At 42.7% G+C, this 23,433-nt stretch overlaps 1 protein-coding gene across 1 annotated transcript in view; it reads right to left on the reverse strand.

Annotated features, from left to right (window-relative positions):
* LOC116481527 (aromatase) overlaps positions 1-16,875 on the reverse strand; it is a 31,860-nt gene extending 14,985 nt beyond the window's left edge. Inside the window, exons 1-3 of the mRNA XM_032174249.2 lie at positions 16,731-16,875; positions 10,804-10,954; positions 1,733-1,887 (exon numbers count right to left, since the gene is read on the reverse strand). Coding sequence (XP_032030140.1) covers positions 1,733-1,887; positions 10,804-10,954; positions 16,731-16,875 — 451 coding nt within the window. The remainder of the gene's footprint in view (positions 1-1,732; positions 1,888-10,803; positions 10,955-16,730) is intronic.
* Positions 16,876-23,433: the final 6,558 nt, after the last annotated feature.

Below are 23,433 nucleotides of genomic sequence, written 5' to 3' on the forward strand. Positions count from 1 at the left end.
GGGTAGTACTTGGTGATGTGCTGGGCTGCCCCTTCCTAATTCAAACCTCCCTCCCCCATTATAAGTTCCTGGAGGGCAGGAACCACATCTTGTTTGTCATTGTATCTTGGTACCTAGTTCAATGATGAGAACGGTGGGGTGTTAAACCAATGGATGAACTTAGAGATTCTTTTTTTTTTTTTTGAGACGGAGTCTCGCTCTGTCTCCCAGGCTGGAGTGCAGTGGCGCAATCTCGGCTCACTGCAAGCTCCGCCTCCCGGGTTCACGCCATTCTCCTGCCTCAGCCTCTCTGAGTAGCTGGGACTACAGGCGCCCGCCACCACGCCCGGCTAATTTTTTTGTATTTTTAGTAGAGACGGGGTTTCAGTTCTTTTAAGCCACTTAGTTTGTGGCAATTTGTTACAGCAGCAATAGGAAAGTGATACACTGGGGTCTACAGCAAGAGTCGTGCTGAGTCCTGGTGAGGGAGGGCAGCTCTGAAGGCTGGGCTCAACACCCAGTGGGCACAGGTACTGGCATAGCTCCCCCCATCTTAGCAGGCACACGGAAGGCAGCTACCTAGGTTCACAGCACGGGCTGCTGGAGGGAAGGCTGTGAATAGACAGGGCCACACCTAAAATCATCTAGCCCCAGATTCCACCATTGACCAGGTTTCCAGGGTATGATTATCTTTCTTGATGCTTGATAGTAATGTCAAGGGTTAGTCGTGTGTATTCCCCGACAGTTTCATTTCCAGCATTATGAGGTTAAGGGGGAAAATCACTGGATAAGGAGGCTTGCAACTGGGTCTCAGCTCATTCATTACTCCCTATTTTGCCTGGGTGAAAATCATAACTTCGTTGGAACTTTATTTCCTCAACTGTTAAAATCAGAGGCTAGATGACAGATATGGTCCCTCTCAGTTCTAAAATTACCTAATTTCATTCACAAATTGCTTCCTGCTAAATCATCTGGGCTGTCAGTCAAGCACTCAGCAAACACATTGTTTGGCCATGTTTAAATCAAACATATGGGTGACACACTAAATTCTTAACTGAAATGACTCTAAATATATAGCTTCATCTCTTCTTTTGCCTATAAAATTGCTTTGCACATCAATAAGAAGAAAAGAATTTGTGGTGATTAAGAAATATAGGCTTCAGGGCTATATTCCGGGCTCTCATTTACTAATGTTTGGACCTTGGGCAAGTTACTTAACCTCATTTTCTGTGAATTGTAGGTGATAACATTTACCACATGGGGCTGCCATTCAAGTGTTTAGAACAATGGCTACTACAGAGTAAAGGTATAATGAATGTTAGCTCTTCCTCCTTTATTGCAGTAGAATTCAAAATATGGTTTCAGACTGGGCATGATAGCTTATGCCTGTAATCTCAGCACTTTGGGAGGCCGAGGCAGATCAATCATTTGACTCCATGAGTTTGAGCCCAGTCTGGTCTCAAATGTGGTGAAACCCTCATCGCTACAAAAAATACAAAAATTAGCCAGGCATGGTGGTGCACACCTGTAGTCCCAGCTACTCGCGAGGCTGAGGTGGGAGAATCACCTCAGTCTGGGAGGCGGAGGTTACATTGAGCCAAATTCGTGCCGCTTCACTCCCGCCTGGGTGACAGAGTCAGACCCTGTCTCAATAAATAAATAAATAAATAAGTAAAAAAAATTTAAAAAATATGATTTCAAAAAAGGCACACTCATAGACAAAAAAGAAGATTGTAGCTAAGTACTTGCTTACCTTTCATAAAGAAGGGTCGAGTTGTTTTCCAGAGATCTGGATTGTTGTTAAATATGATGCCTTTCTCATGCATACCGATGCACTGCAGCCCAAGTTTGCTGCCAAATCGAGAGCTGTAATGATTGTGCTTCATTATGTGGAACATACTTGAGGACCTGAAAAGAAAGGAAACCTTGGTGTCAATTTTTAAGGGTCAGGAGAACTCCTGGTGGTACATTTTGACTAGGAGTTAGCTCTGTTAGCAAATGAATGTTGCTCCAAATGCAATGTGCATGATTTCTAGTATTCAGGTTGAATAAGCACTTCTGTTAGCATGAGGACATCCTTCTCCAGTTGAATCATTTCTACCTACAGACTCCCTGTTTCAACATCACCAAAGATAGAAAATACACACACATACCCACATACCATTCCTTATTTCTCTTTCTTCTCTAACCTCACCAAAATAGTACCCACTACTGGAGTCAGAGCTGCAAGGCTGTTAAGAAGCTGAACCCTCCATACCACCAGAGCCAGAAGAACCTCCAGCCTCCCAGGTATCATCCAGCCTCACTCCACAAAGTGCCATCCACTACAAGAGTGAGCCACAGAATCGGAAGTTTGTGGAATTACTAAAGTCTTCTTCTCCTATTTTGGAACCAGCAGTTTTGCCTAGTACCACCCAACTCCAGTCTGTAATCAGGCCTGCTCCCTCCAGTGGAGTATCAGTCAGGGCTTGAAAAACATCTCCTTGGGCACTTCTAGCCCTGAGCTTGGCCAGCCCCTGGCTGGGCTGGCATGCAAAGTTCACTGTGGTAGTAAAGGAAGCTATTTTGGGGCTCTGCATTCCATCATGACTCATCAAAGTCTCCAGGGTCACAGAATTCTCCCACGACACAGGATGTGATGAGTCATGAGATAGGGCAATTTGCATGATGCTCAATTATGCAAATTCAAGATGCATTAGATGTCATTGGTATTATCTTGATTTTAGATGTTGTTACTTTCTTGGTGAACTTAATATTTGTACAAAATTTCATGTATTAATTGCAACTTTGGTCCTCTCTCTCCTCTGGTCTCCCAAAATTTTGTTTCACAACTGCAAATTCTCCTACTATGGAAGTTTTCAGAACACATAACCCTCAAAGATTGGAAGTGGTTACTAACATATCTGCAACTGGTTCTCAGATGGGTTGGAGAGACTCTTGCTCCTCCATCTCCTAGTTGACACTTGGCTCCTAAAAGGATACCTGTGCCTTAGTGAGGTTGTTCAGTTAATGCCTGTTGAAATACATTCCCAGAGGACTCTAGACCAAAAAAGTGCTGCTCTGGTTCAATGTATTAGGTTGTGGGCTAAGTATTAATCCAGCTCTCACGTCTGCGATGTGTTCCATAGTCCTATTTAAGCTTTAAAAGTAAGCCCCTGAAATAATGGTAGTGTCAAGAAATTAGAACAGGATTATTATTATATAATCATATATAATATATAAGGCGTGGTAGTGTGTGCCTGTAGTCCCAACTACTTGGGGGGCTGAGGCAGTAGGATGGCTCCAGCCCTGGAGGTTGAGGCTGCAGTGAGCCATGATCACGCCACTGCACTCCAACCTGGGTGACAGAGCAAAATCCTATCTAAAAAAAAAAAAAAAAAAAAAAAAAAGCAGAGTTATCATATAAATAACTTATTTACTTGATATTTATTTCAGGAAAAACCACCTATTTTCAAATAAAAACACTATTAAATATTCATCAAATAATCCTAAGTTTTGGACATGTTTGCCTCTCCCTAGCAAAAATAAATAAATAAATAAATAAAAATCCAGATCCTTCCGTTTGTATTCTGGGGAATTACTTTGTCTGACGTTTCAAATTTTGTCATATATAGAAAAATTATGCTATAGGAAGGAATGAAAGTCTTACTAATTAAAATATTTGAAAAGTCTAGCTTTACTTACCTTCCCCTCCATCATCCTATAATTAAAGCAGAAATTAAGTAATTTATCTATTCTTTATTCACAAACTCATATTTAAAAAATTTAAGCACTTAAAAGGACAAACACTACTTTTCTGCTCTGACCCTGGGGCTTTTGCATACTGCATTAATCATATTGGCCTGTCCATTTCATTTAAGAGCTTGCTAATCAGTTTTAAAAAGAGAGTAAGAAACTCCAAACATAAAACAAACCCAACGAAATATTTGCTAGTTATTTGTAATAAAGCGCTAACCTTTAAAATTCTTGTGTCCTTTAGGGGGCACCAACATCTCAGCTATTTTGAATCCAAAGCTCAGGCTTGTCAGGGACAAAGCTAATCAGGCAGATGTGATAAAGCAAGGGATGTGTGACTGGCCACAGATGAGCAATTTAAAACAAGGTCACTTACTAAAAGTAGGCTGGATTTATCTAACCAGAGTAAATCAGAAAAGTGAAGAGAAAGTCAGTGACGAACTAAGGACCCCAGCCCAGAGCTCCTCCTGGCAGTCAAGACAGGCCTGGCTCTGGCTTGTGGGCCAGCCTGCAATACTGCCAGAGGCAAGTGTTATACTGATTATTTGGGAGAGTGAGGATTTCTTAGCACTGAGGAGAGTCCAGCTGAGTCCCCAACCTCAGCAGGGACAGTGCACAGTGTTGGGTGTCTGGTCACTAGGGTTATTATCCCTCATTAAGCATGACTGAAGATAACAGACATCTCCAAAGATGGCAAACCTATTGTCTGTTCAAAATGAAAAGTATTCAGGGAGTAAGCTCTTGGGTGATGACAAGAAAGCCACCTGAGTTCTGGGATTAAACAATTCACACACTTGTGGGCAGATTCAACAGTGATGAGGAAGCAATTAATGGAATAATTGGTGCCCTTTTTTTTTTTTTTTTTTTGAGGCAGAGTCTCACTCTATCGCCCAGGCTGGAGTGCAGCGGTGCAATCTCAGCTAATTGCAAACTCCACCTCCCAGGTTCAAGCAATTCTCGTGCCACAGCCCCCTGAGTAGCTGGGATTACAGGCACCTGCCACCACACCCGGCTAATTTTTTGTGCATTTTTAGTAAAGACAGGGTTTCACCATGTTGGCCAGGCTGGTCTCAAACTCCTGACTTCAAGTAATACACCCACCTTCACCTCCCAAAGTGCTGGCATTACAGGTGTGAGCCACTGCACCCGGCTGGTGACAAACATTTAAAAACACTTGCCTCATGTAGATCTGTTCCATCAATCCTATAACCTTTTCACTGTCCTTCTCTTCTCTAATATCCTCACTTACCCAGCTTAAATTCTAGGTGACTACAAGAGATAAACAACCTTTATAACAGAGGAATCTTACTGTAACCACCTAACCAAGTGATCAAATTTAACATCAGTGCTAGTGGGACAACCTGTTTCTCATCTTCTGATGCGATGTGATATGAAGTTCCTAGTACTACTGAAGTGTTATTGCAAAAATGTGCAACCTTAATCTAATTGAGCCTTTAGACCCAATTTTCAGTTTATAAGAAATACAGAGAATAGATGAATATAGTAAATGGCACCCTGATGAAATAGTGAGAGAAATTCAGAATGTGGGATATCTTATAGCTGACCTGGTCTCTTCAAAAGGTCAATGTCATGGGGGAAAATTGTGGTGGGGGGACGGCTCTTTCAATTTTCCTACTCATTTGATAATTTTCTTAACAGAAAGTTGGGAAAAAGTTACTGTCAATCATTAAAATTAAAATACCCTTCCCTGAATCCTCAACTCCCTTGATCCTCTTCTTTGTCATGGTTGTCTGGTAAGACCAGATTCTAGCTAAATCCAACTCTTAGCTTATTCTGTGCCTGCACCTGGCAGTTGAAGTGGGCTGGGAAAAAAAGAAAAACCACATATGTACACACGTGTGTGCACGTGTGTGTGTTAGCACACACGTGCCTGCTGTCAGGTCTCGGTTAAATTCAAGTGGGCCCTTAGTGTCGCTGGCAATGCTACTGCATGTCCCCAGCCCATTCACTCTCTCACTCTTCTAGATGACTATTATAGTCTCCCTACTCATCCCCAGCTGAAGACTTTATTTCCACTTTTCCCAAGAAAGTGGAAGAAACTACAAGAGAATCTCCACAAGCCCCAACGACCCGGACCTGTGCCCGTCTATTCCACATTCCCTCCTATTACTATGGAAATTCCATGTCCCTATTCAAGGCCAACCCATCCACTTGTCCCCAGGGACCTCTTCACATCTCACCTAGCACACTCTTTCTTTCTCTTCCATCAACAATCATTTGATTTTCCTCCATAACTGACCAGTCCCCCTACAACTCACATGCTGTAATTTCTCCTATTTTAAAAATCAAAATTCCTTTGCCTGCACACCTCACTCATCTACTGTCCCATTTCCTGCCTTCTTTATGGCAAACTCCTCGGAAGACTTGTCTACACTTGCTGCCTCTGATTCTTCTCCCCCGATTCTCTTCTCTGATCAGACTTTTGCCCCCACTAGTCCATTGAAACTGCTCTTGTCAAGGTCACCTGTGACCTCCCTGTTGCTAAATGCAGTACTGAAATCTCCATGCATTCCCTTGCCCCATCAGTGGTATTTGACATGGTTCACAATTTCCTACTCCCTGATATGGATTCTTCACCTGGCTTTCAGACATTACACTTTCCTGGTTTTCTGTTCTCAGTCTAGCTGCTCCTTCTCAGTCTCTGTTGCTAGTTTCTGACCTATTTACACTAGAGGGTCTCAAGGTTCAGTCCTCTGTACTCAACCATCCCACTCAGATGTCAACTGGGCGTGTCAAATCTAAGATGTCTGGAATGGAACCCTAATCTCTCCCCTTCCCAGACTTGCTCCACCTATCTCAGGACACGATGTCCCCATTCAATGCAAAACTGGACAGCACTTTGACTCTTTTTTTTTCTCTCACACCCTACATCCAATCTGTCAGCAAGTCTGTTGGCTTTGCCTTCAAAATATGTCCAGAATTTTCCCTCATCTCTTATCACCTCTACTGCTACCACCTGGACCAGCCACCGTCACCTCTTGCCTAACTGGTCTCTCTGTCCCTATCCCTTGTCCTCTTGCACCTATTCTCAACAGAGCAGCCAGAATGATTCTGCTGAAACATAAATGAGTCATATGTGTCAGTCCTCTGCTCAAATTCTTCAGTGGCTTCCTTTCCTGCAGGGGGTAAAAGCCGGAATTGTTACAATGGCCTGCAAGGCCTGACGTGGTTTGGTACCCTATTGCCTCTCTCATCTCCTGTATTCTTCCACTCAGGCGCTTGCCTTAGAATGTTGGCACTTGCTGTTCCTTCTGTCTAGAATGCTTTTCCACCAGGTCTCTGCATGGGCTACTGGCTCATTTCCTTTAGGTCTTTATTTAAATGCTGTCTTCTCAGTGAGGGCTGCCTGAACCACCTGTTTACAATCACACCTGTGTCTCTACAACTGGTCCTCCCCCATCCTCCTTCCCTATTCTTTTTCTGTGTAACACCTATCTGCCTGATAATAGTGTGACCAACTATCCTGGTTTGCTCAGGACTATGCCAGTTTCAGCACTGAAAGTCCCACATCCTGGGAAAGGCCCTGGTCCCAGGCAAACTGAAACAATTAGTCGCTCTACTGATACACTATATATTTTCCTTGTTTATTGTTGACCTAGTGACGACATATTGCTCCATGAGGTAAAGGAATTTTGGCTGGTTTGTCCACTGCTGTATTCTCAGAGTTTAGAACAAAACCTGCTGCTGTACGTAGTAAGTTTTCAATAAGTACTTAATGGATGAAGAGCCAATAATGACTATTACAACTTAGAATCATACAGTGTTTAATATATAATAAATTCTCAGTAAATGTATATTCACAGAACAAATGAAGGAAGCCCCTGTAAATGATGTGTAAATTTGCACATCAAGACAGATGTAAAAATATAACCCTAATTAGTATGTTAATTGCTAACAGATATGCAAATATAACCCAAATTAGCATGCCAATTGCTAATTTCCCTTTATGAGTGCTACATAAATTTTTTTTTGTATTCATGACAAAAGCTAATCTAGGGACATATAGTGGACATATAGTGTCATACGCAGCACCTACAGACCCTCATTAATTTAGAGTACAGCTGCCTGGGTGGCTGCCTGGGGGAACGGTGCACACATCATCTACAGCTCACCATATGGACCGCGCCTCCACGCCCCCAGTGGCACAGGCGGCATCTCAGCAGCGCATATGCCTGACTTCTCCCCTGAAGTTCTGCAGCCCTCACTACTTTGGGACGAAGTTGGTTGGAAAAGTTGGACCATAATTTCTACACAGTTGTAATGACTACAGACCTCAAACTTTTCAAAAGAAAAAAGAATCTGGCAAACTATTCAAATAAAAATAAAAATCTTTCTGAGGTCCAATGGGGTCTTTTCAAGAGGTACGGGGAGTGCTGGAAGGGACTTGAAGAGCAGGCAAGGAAAGGAGATGGGGACAAACATGTCCTATTCCCGCGGGGAGCTCAGCCTTTAACAACAAAATTGAACTGCTCTGAGGCAATTAAAGAGAACACAAAGACTCCAACAAGTGAAAAGCCTGAGAGGACAGGAAAAGGAAAGAACTGGGAGAGCTGGGGGTAGTGTGGGTGGGTTGTGGCTTCGTCTCAGCGTGCACTAGTGCCTGAGTCGGTCGGGGTTGTTGGAGTCAGTTTCCTAATTGTGACTAGCAGAGTGGTCAGATGCCTCCCCCACTGTAACGAGCAAGCACTTCAGGAATTGTCTTTGGGAATTCACGGAGTTTTTCTGGAGATTTAGGAATCTAGCATCGAAATATCTAGTATCTCAGAATGATTTCTGTCCTGGTACTGTGGTCCTTTCTCAAGTCTATCATTCTTTACTCCAGTTCTAGTCTTATACCTCCACCACCTTAGCATAAGACAAAACCAATCCTGCATCTCTGTTTCCGGTAACCCCGGGGAGAGGCCCTCCTGCCCCAGGAGCTTCCTCCTCCACCCCCTCTCTAGATGGAATGTTCTCAAACTCCCAGGGGAGTATTAAACACCACTGATGCCTGGGTCCTACCCCCAGAGGTTCTGATCTAAAAGTAGGGGCGTGGCCTGGGCAGTGAGGGGCTTTGAAAATCTCCCTGGGTGACTCTAAGGTACAGCTAGGGTGAGAGGCACGGTACTGTGCTAGATCCTGGGCAGCAGGTAGATATCCTTCTAGATAAATATCCTGGGGGTCACTTCACCTGTCTGCTGAGGGCAAGAGGTGATGGGGAAGGCAGACCCTGGGCTGGGGAGAGCTGGAAAGCAGGTGGCTGTGCGGGGAAATGAAAGAGCAGCAGCAAATGTCCCTACCCCCAAACCCAAACACCAGTGCTTCCAAGATATTTGTGAGACCATAGCCAGTTGTAAAAGTGACCCAAGTACTGATTTTTAAAATGAAAACACATCAAGATTGTATAATAGTCACTTAAATTTGGCTGACTAGAGCCTAATAGACCAGTAGAATAAAAATAAAAAAGTAATTATGATCTAGTTCTTAGAGCAGTGGTTCTCAAACTCAAGTGTGCAGCAGAATCACCTGCAGACTTTGTTAAAACACGGATTGCAGGTCCTACCCCAGACTGTCTCATTTAGTAGATCAGGGTGGGGCCCAAGAATGTGCATTGCTAACAAGTTCCCAGGCTTGTTGATGCTGCTGGTTGAAGGACCACACTTTGAAAACTACTGCATTAGAGTACTTCACAATGAACCCAATGAAATGATGTTTCCACCTGAAGCCATTTCTGTTTAGTTGTGTGAGGTCTGCCTCAGCTACTCTTAAAAGTGCTACAACACAAAACTGAATGAAACAAACAAACAAAAATCCCAGGCCAGAAAAATTCTTTTTGGATAGTTTGAAATATTTGGAAGTATTAAAATAACACCGATTTCTCCCCTGCTGCCTTCTTTCAACATCTGCTTCAAATATTTGGGCTTTGAGGATACCGTGGTATTTTATGAGATGATGTATGTAATCTTGACCTGAAAAAATTATGTAGTTTCTAGAAAAGCTTCACTTACTTTTGAGCTATAGTCTTTGTATCTGAGTGAATAATTCTAACAAATTGGTAAAACACCCTGGTCAGCTTTAGTTTGTGGGTAAAGCTCTATCAGGGATTACGAATATAAAAATGCGTTAATGAGACAATGTTTGCAGATAGCTTTGCTAAAAGTCTACTAAAGCTGGCTGAAAGTCTAGGGAAATACACTGTCTTTGAAATTCTCCATTTTCTAAGATCACTAAACAAGAAAACAAGTATTTCACCAAACTAGTTCTTTATAGTCAATTCCTATTTAGTTAACCATACAGCTAATTCAATCTGCTAGTTATCCACAAAATATAATAATGCAGAGAAGGAGGATACTATTTTTTTAAATGGGTAATATTGTTCCTGATTTATGTAAGATCACTCCACAGGGATACTGGCATAAAGTCATAAATGAGAGAGCAGCATGTGAATTACTTCTTTTTCTACTGTCTTGTTCTTTTATTTTCTTTTTTCTTTACTTTAATCGGATTCAGCCAAGGTCGGCTTACCATCTGCTCTTTTAGAGGTGCTCAGTTGCTTGGCAAGAGAATAAATTAGCAAATTGCTAATCAGATACCTCTGCCTCCGGTTTGTTTTATTTTTTAAAAGACAGGGTCTTGCTCTGTCACCCAGACTATAGTGCAGTGGTGTCTCGGGTTTTATTTTTGTTTTTCATTGGTTTTTTCTTTGTTTGTTTGGGTTGGTTCTTTTTAATGTTTATTTGTGGTTAAGACCAAAAAACTTGGGAAAGCAGAAAAGAACACCTCTCCCTAAAAGTATGTTTTGTCAAAATCAAATTATCTGGCTTCTAAGTTTCCACATTCACTGCTCACAGAGATTGTAAATAATTTCCCAACTTTCCAGAGTTATTTATTTATGTACTGCTGGATTAATTCAAGCAAAACCCAATTATTCTGTTTGCAATGTTAGATTTCTGGGGATTGCTCACTTCATTTCAGTGAAAAATACAGCGTTAGAAACAAAGACATCAAGATTCAAAATAAAGTTGCCTTAAGTGGAAAAAACTCCAGCCTCGATTTAAAAAGTATGTCTTCGATTATGAACAGACTCACTTGCTGATAATGAGTGTTTCCTCTCCAGAGATCCAGACTCGCATGAATTCTCCATACGCCCGGTTGTAGTAGTTGCAGGCACTGCCGATCCCCATCCACAGGAATCTGCCGTGGGAGATGAGGGGTCCAATTCCCATGCAGTAGCCAGGACCTAGGACAGGCGTCAGAGCATAAGCAACATCTTAGCCACACCAAAAATTGCAACTGCTTTGTGTTACTCTTGTTTGTGTTCTTTTATAGCTAAGTGTTCTTTACATGTGATGTATATCTGTGAATCACAAATAAAGTGATTTGAAACAAAACAAAACAAAAGCCTCATGCTTAACATGAGGCTCTTCACCCCTCCATGAGTAAAAAGGAGTTCAGTATCCATGCCACACTAGTTTTATTTGGTCTCAATCATTTCAGTGTGAATGAACTGGGGTGTGTGTGCTAATTTCTTCCCAGGTTAACTGGTATCAGTGAGTTTCTAATACAACTCAATTGGTGCATTTGGTAGCAAACATGGGAATGCTGATGAGTGACAAGCTGGCAAATCTGTTTGGCGCCTAGTTTTTTCTGGAAACTTTTGGTTTGAGTGCCCCAGTTGACAGAATGGGTGGGTTAAAACTGGTCTGTAGTTTTGTAGGAAATCTTTCTTTCAGATCAACTGAAAGAAACAAGATCTACAAGGAGAATGTCCAGTCCAAGAACATTTATTTCTTTTATTCCCCTCAAAAAAGACTCCGTTTAAGAAAAGGCTCTTAAGCTAAATCTCATTAGGCAAAGTAAAGCTAAGAGTTGAGGAGTCCAGCAATGGGTCTTTGAGCCTCTAGACTGGAGTTTGAGTCCCATGATCTGGTTTTAGCTGAGAGTAGTGGCTGCTTACAACCTTGCTTATGCAGAGGATGGCAGAATTGTAAAGAGCATGCATCCAGGGAACAACTGGGGAATTTGATGCTGCTTATATCAGAGAACAACCTTGGTAGCTTGATTTTAATGGTGGTAGTAAAAAGTTAGATTAAAAAGTTTTAGAATGTTTTCAGGAGTTGACAAGTAGCAGTTTTTCTAAATCTTTCTCCTTTAATTCCATTCTGTCAGTGAAATCATTCTGAAGCCAAAACATGCCTAACTATGTGAGACAGCATTCTCACCTTATGGGCAAAAGTTGTGTAATAATATACATAGTGTAAGCTTTTGCTTGAATCATCTGAATTGGATGTTTAGTCCCAAACACAGCAAACAGTGTTTAGTCTTTTACTTTGCAATAGCTGAGTTAATATGAACAATACTGTCAGCTCTTTTTTCCCTTTAAATAAAAGAACTTTGCTAATACCTATAGAACCAAAATATGGTCTAAGGTTATTAATCTTGTGATTATTTTAGTAACACTATATTATACAGTAGATGACTGACTTTGTATTAAAATAATTTCATTAAGCTCTTTAAAAGATTTCCACAGCAGATTTGATTGAATATGTATTTCCTTAAACTGTCATTAGATATATTAACCTTTGATCAATTAATATATATTAATATATGCATAATATAATACCTCACTGGATATTTATAGCTTGGCACATTGTAGATGCTCAACAAATGTTTCCTGAATAAATTTTAAAAATTAATTAGGCATGTGTATCTAATATAAAGGATGAAGTTTTAAATGCCATCCTTTTTTTTGAGACAGTCTCGCTCTGTTGCCCAGGCTGGAGGGCAGGGGCGTGATCTCGGCTCACTGCAGCCTCCGCCTCCCAGGTTCAAGCGATTCTTCTGCCTCAGCCTACCGAGAAGCTGGGATTACAGGTTTGTGCCACCACACCCAGCCCGCCATGTAAAAATCTTAATATTTGGGACCTGCCATTCAAATGTAGGAGAGACGTACCTACTGAAAAAGGGAGATTGAACCTTGTGCTTAGATTAAGAACCTGAGTGTTCTAACCAGAAGAGAACCAGAGTTTTGAGTCCTTAGCGATCAATTGTATATCAGCTTAATTCATCCAACAAACAATTACTGGTATAGATACTACTGGTATAGACACTAGCTCCAAATTAGGGACTGGAGATGTTATAAGTATAATGGTCCCCATCAGAGTCTAGGGGCAAGAGAGGAGAATATGTGAAAAATAATTACAAAATAAAAGAATGTTAACACAGTGTGACCTTTTCATTTACGTGTATATCTTAGGCCTTCCACCCACCCTCCAGCTGGAGAGAAGAATGCTGGAGGAAGGTAGAAACTTTGGCAAAATATTAGGGAAATATTCTGGTTGTATCCACATTAAGCTGATCGTTGCTTCTCAGATTTGGGAATGCTTATCTAGGCATGCAGTGATTGTGGGAGCCTCTTTCACACCCTAAAAGAGCAGTGAACACTTTGCTGTATTTTTGTACGGGGACAGCCTCCTTGGAGCCCACAGCTGGGACCTCTCCCCAGCTGTCCTAATCAACAAGCTGTTGCTTTCCACGCCTTACAGATGTACACCATAGAGAAACCTGTGTGCACATATGCATTCAGAACAGCCCTGTTCACAATAGCCCCAAACTAAAGACACCTCAAGCGGCCCTAAACAGTGGAACTGGCAATTAAACTACGAGGTATTTATATAACTCAATACCCTATGGCAATGAAAATGAACTACACCTGCATGCCACGATGTGGATGGATCTTAGAAACATGCTATTGAGTAAAAGAAGCAAGATAGAAGAATACATAATGTATGAATTGACTGCTAAAATGTTCAAAACAAGGCAAAATTAACCTGTATTCTCTGGGATGTGAAATTATGTGGTAAAATGATTAAAAAAAAAAAAAAAAAGCAAGGGAGTTACTGTCACAAAATCAAAGACAGTGTTTTGCTCCGGAGTGAGGGAGAGAGAGTGATTGCAAAGGCACACGAGGAGCTTCTGGAACAAGGGTAACATCCGCTTTGTCAGGCTGCATTGTGATGGCAAATTTATCACTGCACTGTGCAGTTTTCTGTGAAATATTATCTTAACAAGAAAAAGAGGAATGTCAGTTGCCATGCTTTTTTTCCCCCCTAGTTCTCTGCTCTGGGATGTGGTACCCAGGGCAGAGCATGGCATCTGGAGGGAGAGGACCCTTGTTTAGAGCTGGGGATGGCTATATGTCCTGGGGGAAGGGAGAGCAGCCAGTGCCAGGTGACTGTGAGTCCTGACCTAGATCAGTGGTCTGGGAGCAATTTTTCAGAACTGAAGCTTCCAACCCCACCCCTGCCTCCCCCCGGCCACTCCCCCTCCTCCGCAGGAATGACCCTTTCCTCAGGACTTTCATAGCCCCTACCTGGCACTAAGTCAACCACCTATGTGTGTGCCCCTGACTGTCTTTACTACTTTTATATAATCCCCTCGGGGCAGAAACCACATCTCTTTAATCTTTTCACACATCTTCCTGCCCCTAAGCAGGAAAACAGGGCAGCCTGTTTATTTAGCAGTAAATATGGCTAGAAGCTTAGATATGAGCCCCAGTTTCATCACTTACTAGTTGTGTGACTCTTTGAGTCTCAGTTTTGCCATCTACAAAACAGACACAAACACACCAACTTCACCAGAGAAAATGGGCATGAAACTGCTTTGTAAATTATAACTCACTTAAGGGCTTTAAATCATTATAAGTCCCTCCAGCTTTCACTGGTCCTGAGCTTTCCTGACTCTGTGCTTCCCCTAAACCTCCAAAACCAAGAACCTAGACAGCCACTGATTAAAGGGAGCTGGCAGGAGCTCAGGAGTATTGATCAGCAAAAACCACCCCAAACAAGGCCAATTTTCTTATCTTCCCTCCCCCAGCCAGAAACCACAGGATCTCACAGTCTGTGCTACTAGTGGATTCTAACTACACCTTCTGCTTTCAAAGGGAAAGTGTGAAACTAGAAACTACCTGTCTAGCAAAATGATCATCAACCTGGGCTTTAGGACTTCCTGGTGGTCCCCCTACATTCCCACTTTCTGTCCAGCTGGGGAGCTGACAAGCCATTTCCCTTCTCTGGGCTTTAACCCTTCACTTGTAAAACGACGAGTTTGAACTCCTTGGCTTCTCGTGCTTGTCATAGCGTTTTGCCTGGGCAAGGCAGATCAACTCCCTGGGTCTCAGTTTCCCCTTCTGTCAAATGAAGGAGTTAGGCTCACATTTGTGGCTCTCAACCTTGGCTGACCATAAAAAATCAGGAAGGGAGATTTTTAAAAAAATAGCCACCCCAAAGTAGCTGAGCTCCTACCTCAGACAGTGCTGAGAATCACTGTGCTACTCGATCTGACTGTCAGTGGATGCAGCATGATGGCCCTGGCCCAGAAATGGTGGACAGAGTGAGGTGCTGCCTACTCTCCCACTGATCCAGAGCTTCAGGGCTGCTGGTTCTCAGGCTTGTCCTAACAGGCTGACCTCCTTGGTCAAGGGTCCAAGGAAATTCCACCAGTGCTGATTAACATAAGCATCTCGGGGGACTTTTTAAAAATGCATGTTTCTAGGCCTGAAGAGTCTGAGTCAAAAAGTCAGGAGCAGGGTCCAGGAACAGAAATGTTAACAAGCTCCTACTTGCTGGGTGTTCTTACGTAGACTTAAAAGCTTGAGAACCTGTGGCTTACTGGATGGGCAATGCTGCGCGGGCAGTGCTGGACTCTCCTGGCCTGGCTGTCTGCTAATACAGACAAATTGGAATTTAGCACCTGGGCTTATGAAGGGAAGAAGAGGAAAAAAAGGCTTTCCACCCCCAACACTTACTCACCCCACCCCAACCATTCACTGACCCTGACCTAGAAGCCCCCTTGGGAGAGGAGAAATCCAGTGAGGAAGGGCCACACTGGAGAAGAGAGTTCAAGTTAAAGACCATGAAACAGTTGTCCCTTAGCTCTGAGCCTCCCTTCTCTAGAGTTGACCCTGTCAGGGAGCAGAGAACAAAATTAACTAAATGTTCCTTTAAACTGGGCATTAAAGTAATCTAAAATATCAGGCTGAATCAGGCAGAGAGATAGGCAATTATCTGGAATGTTAAAAAGAATCCAGACACAGAGCATTTTGTGCCAGCCCCATGCTCCCACTTCTGATCCCACTGAGACGAGGCCCACCACACTTACCAGTGTGTAACTATGCTCTTAAAGTCTCATTGGCTATCTTATGGAATTGGGAACAGATGTGTCTGCAATGAAGCATTTTCATTGAAAACTAAAGAAGTAGTCTGAAATTTCAGGTCATTCTGAATTAATCTGATATCTGATCATTGCAGCTTTAAGGGTGGAAGGGTGGGGTTTTCTATTGGGATTATCTGGATAATTATATTATTCTCCACTTTTGATTGACCCACAGATCTTGTTGAAGATTCTCTTGGGGTGTGATGTTCCAAGAGAACTGGAGTGGTCCCCATTTTTCTCCCACTACCAGACCCCCATAAGGGTCGAATAGGATCCAGACAGTGGCAGAAAAATGGGGACCACTATCACCACATTCCCAAGAATAAGAGAAAATAATGAGTGGAATAAAGAGAAGGAATAAACACAAGACAAAGAGGGGGCATGGAGGAAGCAAAGTGAAAGGGAGAAGAAAAGCAGTGAAGAAGGTGTTCCACAGACATTTTCACCTTCAGAGCAAAATTGCAATCTATTTTTTAAAAGTTAACCAGAAAACCCTGGAATTTTACTTTGCTCCACCCCATCTTGAGCTTGTTTTAAAGGGTACTTGTGCCAAGTCTACTTTACAAAAGCACAGCGCAGAGTGCAAGCGTTTATCTAAGATATTTTTAAAGTGCTTTCATTTAAAATGTGCAGATAATTGGTCTGAAAATTTTCTCCCAAGTCCTCATTTGCTAACACAGCCATAGTCTTCAGAGATCTTTCCAGGTTCGCTTTTTGTCCTTTTGCAAAATTTTCTTTACCATCATGGACCAAAATCCCATGTAAATAATCTCCTTAGATACGGAAATAAATGACTGACTTACCTGGTATTGAGGATGTGCCCTCATAATTCCACACCAAGAGAAAAAGGCCAGTGAGGAGCAGGATTGGCATGGTGGCAGCAGGCATGGCTTCAGGCACGATGCTGGTGATGTTATAATGCATCGGGTTTAGCATTTCCAAAACCATCTTGTGTTCCTTGACCTCAGAGGGGGCAATTTAGAGTCCTGTGGAAATCAAAGGGACAGAAAAATTACAGAATCCCCTAAAAGCTCCTGTTGCTTCAGAGGGTGCTGTACAGTACAGATTCACTTACTGTTTTATAAGGTGGTCAGACATTTAGGCAAGACTAATTTATGGTTACAAGTCAAAACAAGGAAGCCCAAGAAAGATCTTTTGGCTTGAATTGCAGCATTTCTGACCTTGGTAGAGTCTCAGTTTCCTTTAGACACTTGGTCTGATAGAACCTTATCATCTTGCCCTTGAGTGGGTAGAGTGACGTGCATTCCCAATTGAAAGCCAAATTTCTTGCCAAATTATAAGAAAATAAAACTCATTCCAGAGGTGGAGTCATTTTGTGACTTCATCAGCAGGTTTTGTTTAGGCAATCTTCTTCCCTTGAAGCCAAATCAATTTAAAAACAAAAAAAGCAATCCCCTAACTCTCCTTCTTGACCAAAATGACTTTTTTGATCAAAATAGTAAGTTTCTACAGTAAGAACACATTTCTTGGGCATCGTTGAGGTCTTCTCAGAGCCTTCCATCAGTTTGTCTACTGAATTCAAAGTGACTCACTCAGGCCATCTCTAGTGACTTCAATGAAGATTTAAAATCTCTTGTACCATGGGCCAGATTAAACAGTGTCCCTAGGGACCGGCCAATGGTAGTGTGGAAAAAAAGAATTGCAGAGGAAGAATAAGGGAGAAGAGAAAGAAAGGAATGGGGAAGGAGGAAGAAAGAGAGAACAGGCAGAATAGGATGCCACCAGCAATAGGCTCAGGTGCCACTCAGGAACCTCTTTCGAAGTGCAGCTAACAACCTGTGCAACACAATCAATTTACAGTCCGATGTGCTGGTTCTGCTGTGTTTTTCAACAAGCCATTGAATCTGTCTTTTCAGCCAGGTTTTGTAATCCCTTTACTCTCAGAACAGAGTTTCAGGGATGGTAGGTAGTCTGTAGCTGAAGAGGTGTAGGTTGAAGAAAGTTGTATAGTGAGGAAAGAGTGAGTCATCATTAAATGCATTTTCAGTGGCAGATGACATACTCCAAGGTTTGCCTTTACTTAGATAGGGCCTATAGTTTCTGAGACTTGCAACGGCTCTCAATCAGACTTGGGCTGGGTTTCACCTGTAATAAAATTCTAGATTCATAGCCAGGGCTTCTAATTGGATATCGAGGGCTCTGTGTATTCATTGAAACACTGCATAAAATATTGTATCGGCTGATGTGCACATTCTAGTGGAGAAAGGCCATGACTTTCATCAGATTCTTAAGGAGTATGTCATTATATTTCTCCTCTGATCTATATGAGATCTTAAAGTCCAAAGACTGATTTCCGTCAACCACAAAATTTTTACAACATAGTTGAATTTATCTAGTTGCTTCATCATTTTATGTTATTCTACCATTTAAATAATCATTAATGCTTGGGTGCAGGGCACTGAAAATGCATTGGAAAGGTCCTTTGAGATTCTCTCCTGAAAGCACAGTCTGCTTACGTTGAGCAGTTTTGTGGTTGTTTTTTTAATATACATAAGTTGAAAGTAAAAAGTCAGCCTTGTGTCTGTTATCAGCTGGTTCCTTTGTTGATGACAAGCTATTTTTAACAGGCTGAGGTTTTAAATTTCTAGAGTGGAATTTGACATCATTCTGACTAAGCTCCATGTGACTTTCTGACAGTCGCGACCCTTGAAGTTTCGATTTATATTGATGAAACCTGAAACCATTGTTCAAAGCATAAATGAGGAAAGTGGTTGCGACAAAAAGGATGAAGATGTCCCACAGGAAGTGATCCCAGCAAAAAACCTCACATTATAGGAACTTTCAGAGGTATTTCACAACACTGAAAGCAAAGAGATAAGACGTTGCAAGCTGCTGCAAATTTATAAAGGACTATGGCAATTCACTGGCATAGAAAAGATGTTCCCTCAGGATCGTAAGTTATGCAAAGAGAAGAAGGCAAGCACTTTTAAAAAACCTCTTAGTAAGTTTATTTTCACAAAGAAAGAAAACTCTTAAAATGTTGCATTATTTCTAATGTTTCATATTACTGTGTCCTAAAATATTTCTTTTACTATTTTTGTTTGTTTGTCTCCCTACACACTTATAACCTATGGTAAGAGTTTCTAATGCTTTGACAACAAATTTTAAAGGACACGGAACAGTCGTAATTTTTCTCTTGATTTTTAGGATTGCTTTGCACACTTTTAGCTTGCATGGTCATTTTTACAGTCCCATACTGCCATGCAAAGTGAGGACTGTTTGTGTGTCTAAAATGTTTAACAGAGTTAAGAAGCCTGGTTTCTCATCTTCCTCAAAAGTATGTCATAGAGATCCCCGACAAGAGCATCACTTAAAAACCCAGCAGGGTAAGAATATTTTTTAACACCTAGAAAACATGTGCTATGTGTCAGATATTGTTCTAAGCACTTTACAAATATTAAGCCATTCATCTTCACGACAAGCCTGAGAGCTAAGTCTAATTATCCCCATTTTACAGATGGAGAAACTGAGGTTTGGGGCGGTTAAGCAGCCTGCCCTAGGGCACCCAGCTCATATGTGAGAGAGCTGGAATCGGGGCCTAGGTGGTCTGTCTCCAGAGCCCATGTTCTTTATCATGCCATTTTGCTACCTGTTACGGGATTTCGTCCCCACATTCGTGGACATTTCATTCATTTATGTTCACTCCTGGGCTATTTAGAATGATTCCTTTTAAAGGATTAAGCTTTATGGACCTCTGAATGCCACAGTTGGAAAGGTCCTTTGAGATTCTCTCCTGAATGCACATTGGCTTTCCTGTTCAGTGGAACATTCTAATGGGCCACGTGGGTAGGTTGAACAGAAGCCTTCAAATAGTGGTACAGGAATATAGGAAGGTCCTAGAACTTGCACAGAGGTTGTTTACATGTCCCCTCGGCCAGTAATACCCTCCCCTCACCCCCAAACATACACATACATGCACATGGCCCTCAGGTGCTATGCATTTGTCAGGCCGTCTCAAATGCCTGGGTCTCCACTGCCCTCTGAGGGTCATTTTCTTGGGTCGTGCCATTGTTATTTGCAGAGCGGTCTCTGCCTGCTCAGCATCCCACGCTGGCCTGGCACCAAGCAGGGGCTCTGGCCGTTTGATGCACTAGGCCTGTGTGCCTGTGCTACATGGAGCCTACTAACAACTTCATTCAACGCCCCACCAACCTCTGCATAAGAAAACGCGAGTCCCACACCCAAAGTCCTCAGCCTGAGTCAGGGCAAAAACCTCTGGGGACACAGCAGAGCCCAGGTGTCCTGGCAGCCTGGGGGTCTGAACACATTCAGGGTTCCACAGTGTCACGAAGGACTCCCAGATCCCCTAGTACAGCTATAGCCCTAACCCTAGGCTGCCACAGGGAGGGGAGGCAGGCCCTGGCCTTGCAGAAGTTCTCACTAGCATGTCCAGATCCTGCTAAACCCTACCTTTTAGCATGCGGGCTACTGGCCTAGCAGGGAAACAGACCCAGCCACCCTGGATCTGAGGGCTGGGTGCCAAGCTTGCACTCCCTCTTATTCTCTCCAGTAAACCTGGCCCATCCCTCTTTCACACCCCAGCTCCTAGAGAAATGCATTTTTCCCCCTTTCCTTATCTCCCGACTTCTGCCTGATCGCACCAAAACCTGTCTCTGAGAGCTGACACATGACCTTACTACTGCCTGATCTGTACCTCTTCCCTGTCTATGTTTGTTCTTGATCTCATTCTGTGGCGTTGGACCCATTTGGCCATTCCTCCTTCTTGTATCTGTTCTCCAATGATGGTTGTGGCAGGCTTCTCTCGTTGTTTGTATTCCTCTACAGCTGTTCTTACTCCTCTGTCAGCCCCCAAATCATGAGCATCTCTCCAGCCTAAAGCATCTGCCCTCTCTGCTTTATTCTCCTTTTGAGAACTCATTATTTTCCTCTCTTAAGCTCTTACCTCTGTGAAGGCACCTCCACCTATTCCCTTCTTGCCTCTGTCCTCTCCGTGTCTGAAGCACTGACTGCCTAGTGAACTCCACTATGCAGATATTTCATCATTACTCCATAGTTACGTCTAAAACCCAATCTGTCAAACTGCTCCTGACCTTCTTCCCCTGTCCTTTTTTATTTATTTATTTATTTATTTATTTGAGACAGAGTCTTGCTCTGTTGCCCAGGCTGGAGTGCAGTGGTGACACAATCTCAGCTCACTGCAACTTCTTCCTCCCAGGTTCCAGCGATTCTCTTGCCTCAGTTCCCAAGTAACTAGGATTATAGGTACGCACCACCATGCCCAGTTAATTTTTGTAGTTTTAGTAGGGAAGATGGGGTTTCACCATGTTGGTCAGGCTAGTCTGGAACTCCTGACCGCAAGTGATCCGAGCCCTAACCTTCTTATACATCATTACCCCGTCATCCAGCTTCAAAATCTTGGTGTTTTGTACTTCCCTTTTCCCTTTACTTTCCTACCATATCCCTTCCCATCCCAGCCTAACCATATCCAGTCACAAAGTTCTAGGCATAGTCCCTAATAATGTCGTGTCCCTGTATCTCAAGATATGTCCCTGTATTTTTTTAATCTTCTGGCTTATATGTTAATTTTTATAATGGGCCTTAACCCTACCCTCTGCTCTATTCATGATCAAAGCATATCTCAGTGGTCAGTTGAAGGCAAATTCCTGGCTTCCTTGTTTGCCAAAAATTACCCCACCTCAAACTCTCTAGGATTAATTGCTCTCAGAAGCCTCTGTTGTGAAAAATCTACTGAGAATTCCTGGTGGACCATCAATCCTCTCTTGGCAGACCCAAGCTCTAGTGTCTTCAAGGGCAACACAGGTGACATGAATGTGGAGGGTGGGGGATGGACTGCAGCACATTCTAGAGCACAGCCCTCCTCTCAAAGGACCAGGCATGATGCCAAACAAACCATCTCTCCATGAGCCCAATGGAGACTCCAGCCCATTTGCCGCCATTACTCAGTATCTGAATCAACTGTCACAACCTTCACGGAGCTACACACTGGGAACTAGTCACTTGTGTTCTTTTTGCAACTACCTTTGTCTAGCCATGCTTTGGTGCCAGGCCATAAGCTACCTCTGAGTGACTTTGTAAGGTCAGCCATAGGGAACTCACCATTTTATCTAATGAAATGATGTTGTCAAAGGCAATAGGTAAAATCATTTATTTTTATTATTCTGAGTGGATGTATGTTTGTAAATTTCCTCACATCTCTTACAGAGTAAAATGAGGCATTAATTCACGAAAAGTCAAATTCTTCCATCTGTTTCCTCTCCTTCTAGAAGGTGAATTCCCAAAGGACGGGGATCTGTGTCTCTCTCTTTCAGAACTGTATTCCACTTCTAGAACAGTGTCCAGGCCTTCATACGTGCTTGTTACAAACCTGTTGCCTGAGTTTGCACTGTCTCCAGCTTTGTCCGGCTTCTATTCCCCATTATAAACTCTCCAAGACCCTCCTTCTCAGACCTTCTCTTTCACTCTGTTCTGCACATTGCTGCCAGATTTGCTTTTTGACTCAGCTTACATCACGTCAATCCTCTGCTACAAACCCTTCTTTGCTTCCAGTTTCTGCAAGGCTTTCAAATTAATCTTTTTTTTTTTTTTTTAGACAGAGTCTTGCTCTGTCACCCAGGCTGGAGTGCAGTGATGTGATCTTGACTCACTGCAACCTCCGCCTCCCGGGTTCAAGTGATTCTCCTGCCTCAGGCTCGCGAGTAGCTGGGATTACAGGCACCCACTACCATGCCCGGCTAATTTTTGTATTTTTAGTAGAGACAGGGTTATCATCATGTTGGCCAAGCTGGTCTCGAACTCCCGACCTCAGGTGATTCACCTGCCTTGGCCTCCCAAAGAGCTGGGATTACAGGTGTGAGCCACCATGTCCGACCCCAAATTCATCTTGACCCAGCCTTATTTCTTGGTTCTCTCCACTCAAAGTCTGACTCCTGCTTTACCACACCATCCTACCTGCTGAGTTCTTCCTCCTCCATGTTTCCCTGCTCATCCAGTTCTGCCCCACTGGTTTCCCAAGACAAGTCTTCTTCTTTTTCTCCTTGCCTGAGCCATCTCTTACCTAGTATAAATACTCCTCCTCTTTTTCTCTCTGACATGGGTCTTGGACTACTACTGCTTTTGACTGCCAAGGCACTATATAAATCAGAGCCTTGGAGGGTTTCATTAAATAAACATTTATTAGGAACCTTGTCTGAGCAGGGTACTACATTCAGACATTCAGTTTTCTTTCTAGACACGGGAGGCAGTAAGACAAGCAAACTGAAGGTGCCGCTAGCTAGGACATCTTATGAGAATCACAGTTCTCTAGAAAAACATGTAGAGCTGCCCATGAACTTCTACATCAAGGAGACACAGGGTATCAGGACTGGAAAGAAATGCTGTGATCTGCTAATAGTACAGTTCTCTCCCTTTAAAAATGAACCACTTACATGAGATCCAGGGAAGGTCACTTGTCAACAGTTACTTAAAAGCAGGGAAGTTTCACCCATGTGCACATTCAGTGATATG

The sequence above is a fragment of the Hylobates moloch genome, unplaced genomic scaffold, assembly GCF_009828535.3.
Source record: "Hylobates moloch isolate HMO894 unplaced genomic scaffold, HMol_V3 SCAFFOLD_14, whole genome shotgun sequence".
Lineage (NCBI taxonomy): Eukaryota > Metazoa > Chordata > Mammalia > Primates > Hylobatidae > Hylobates > Hylobates moloch.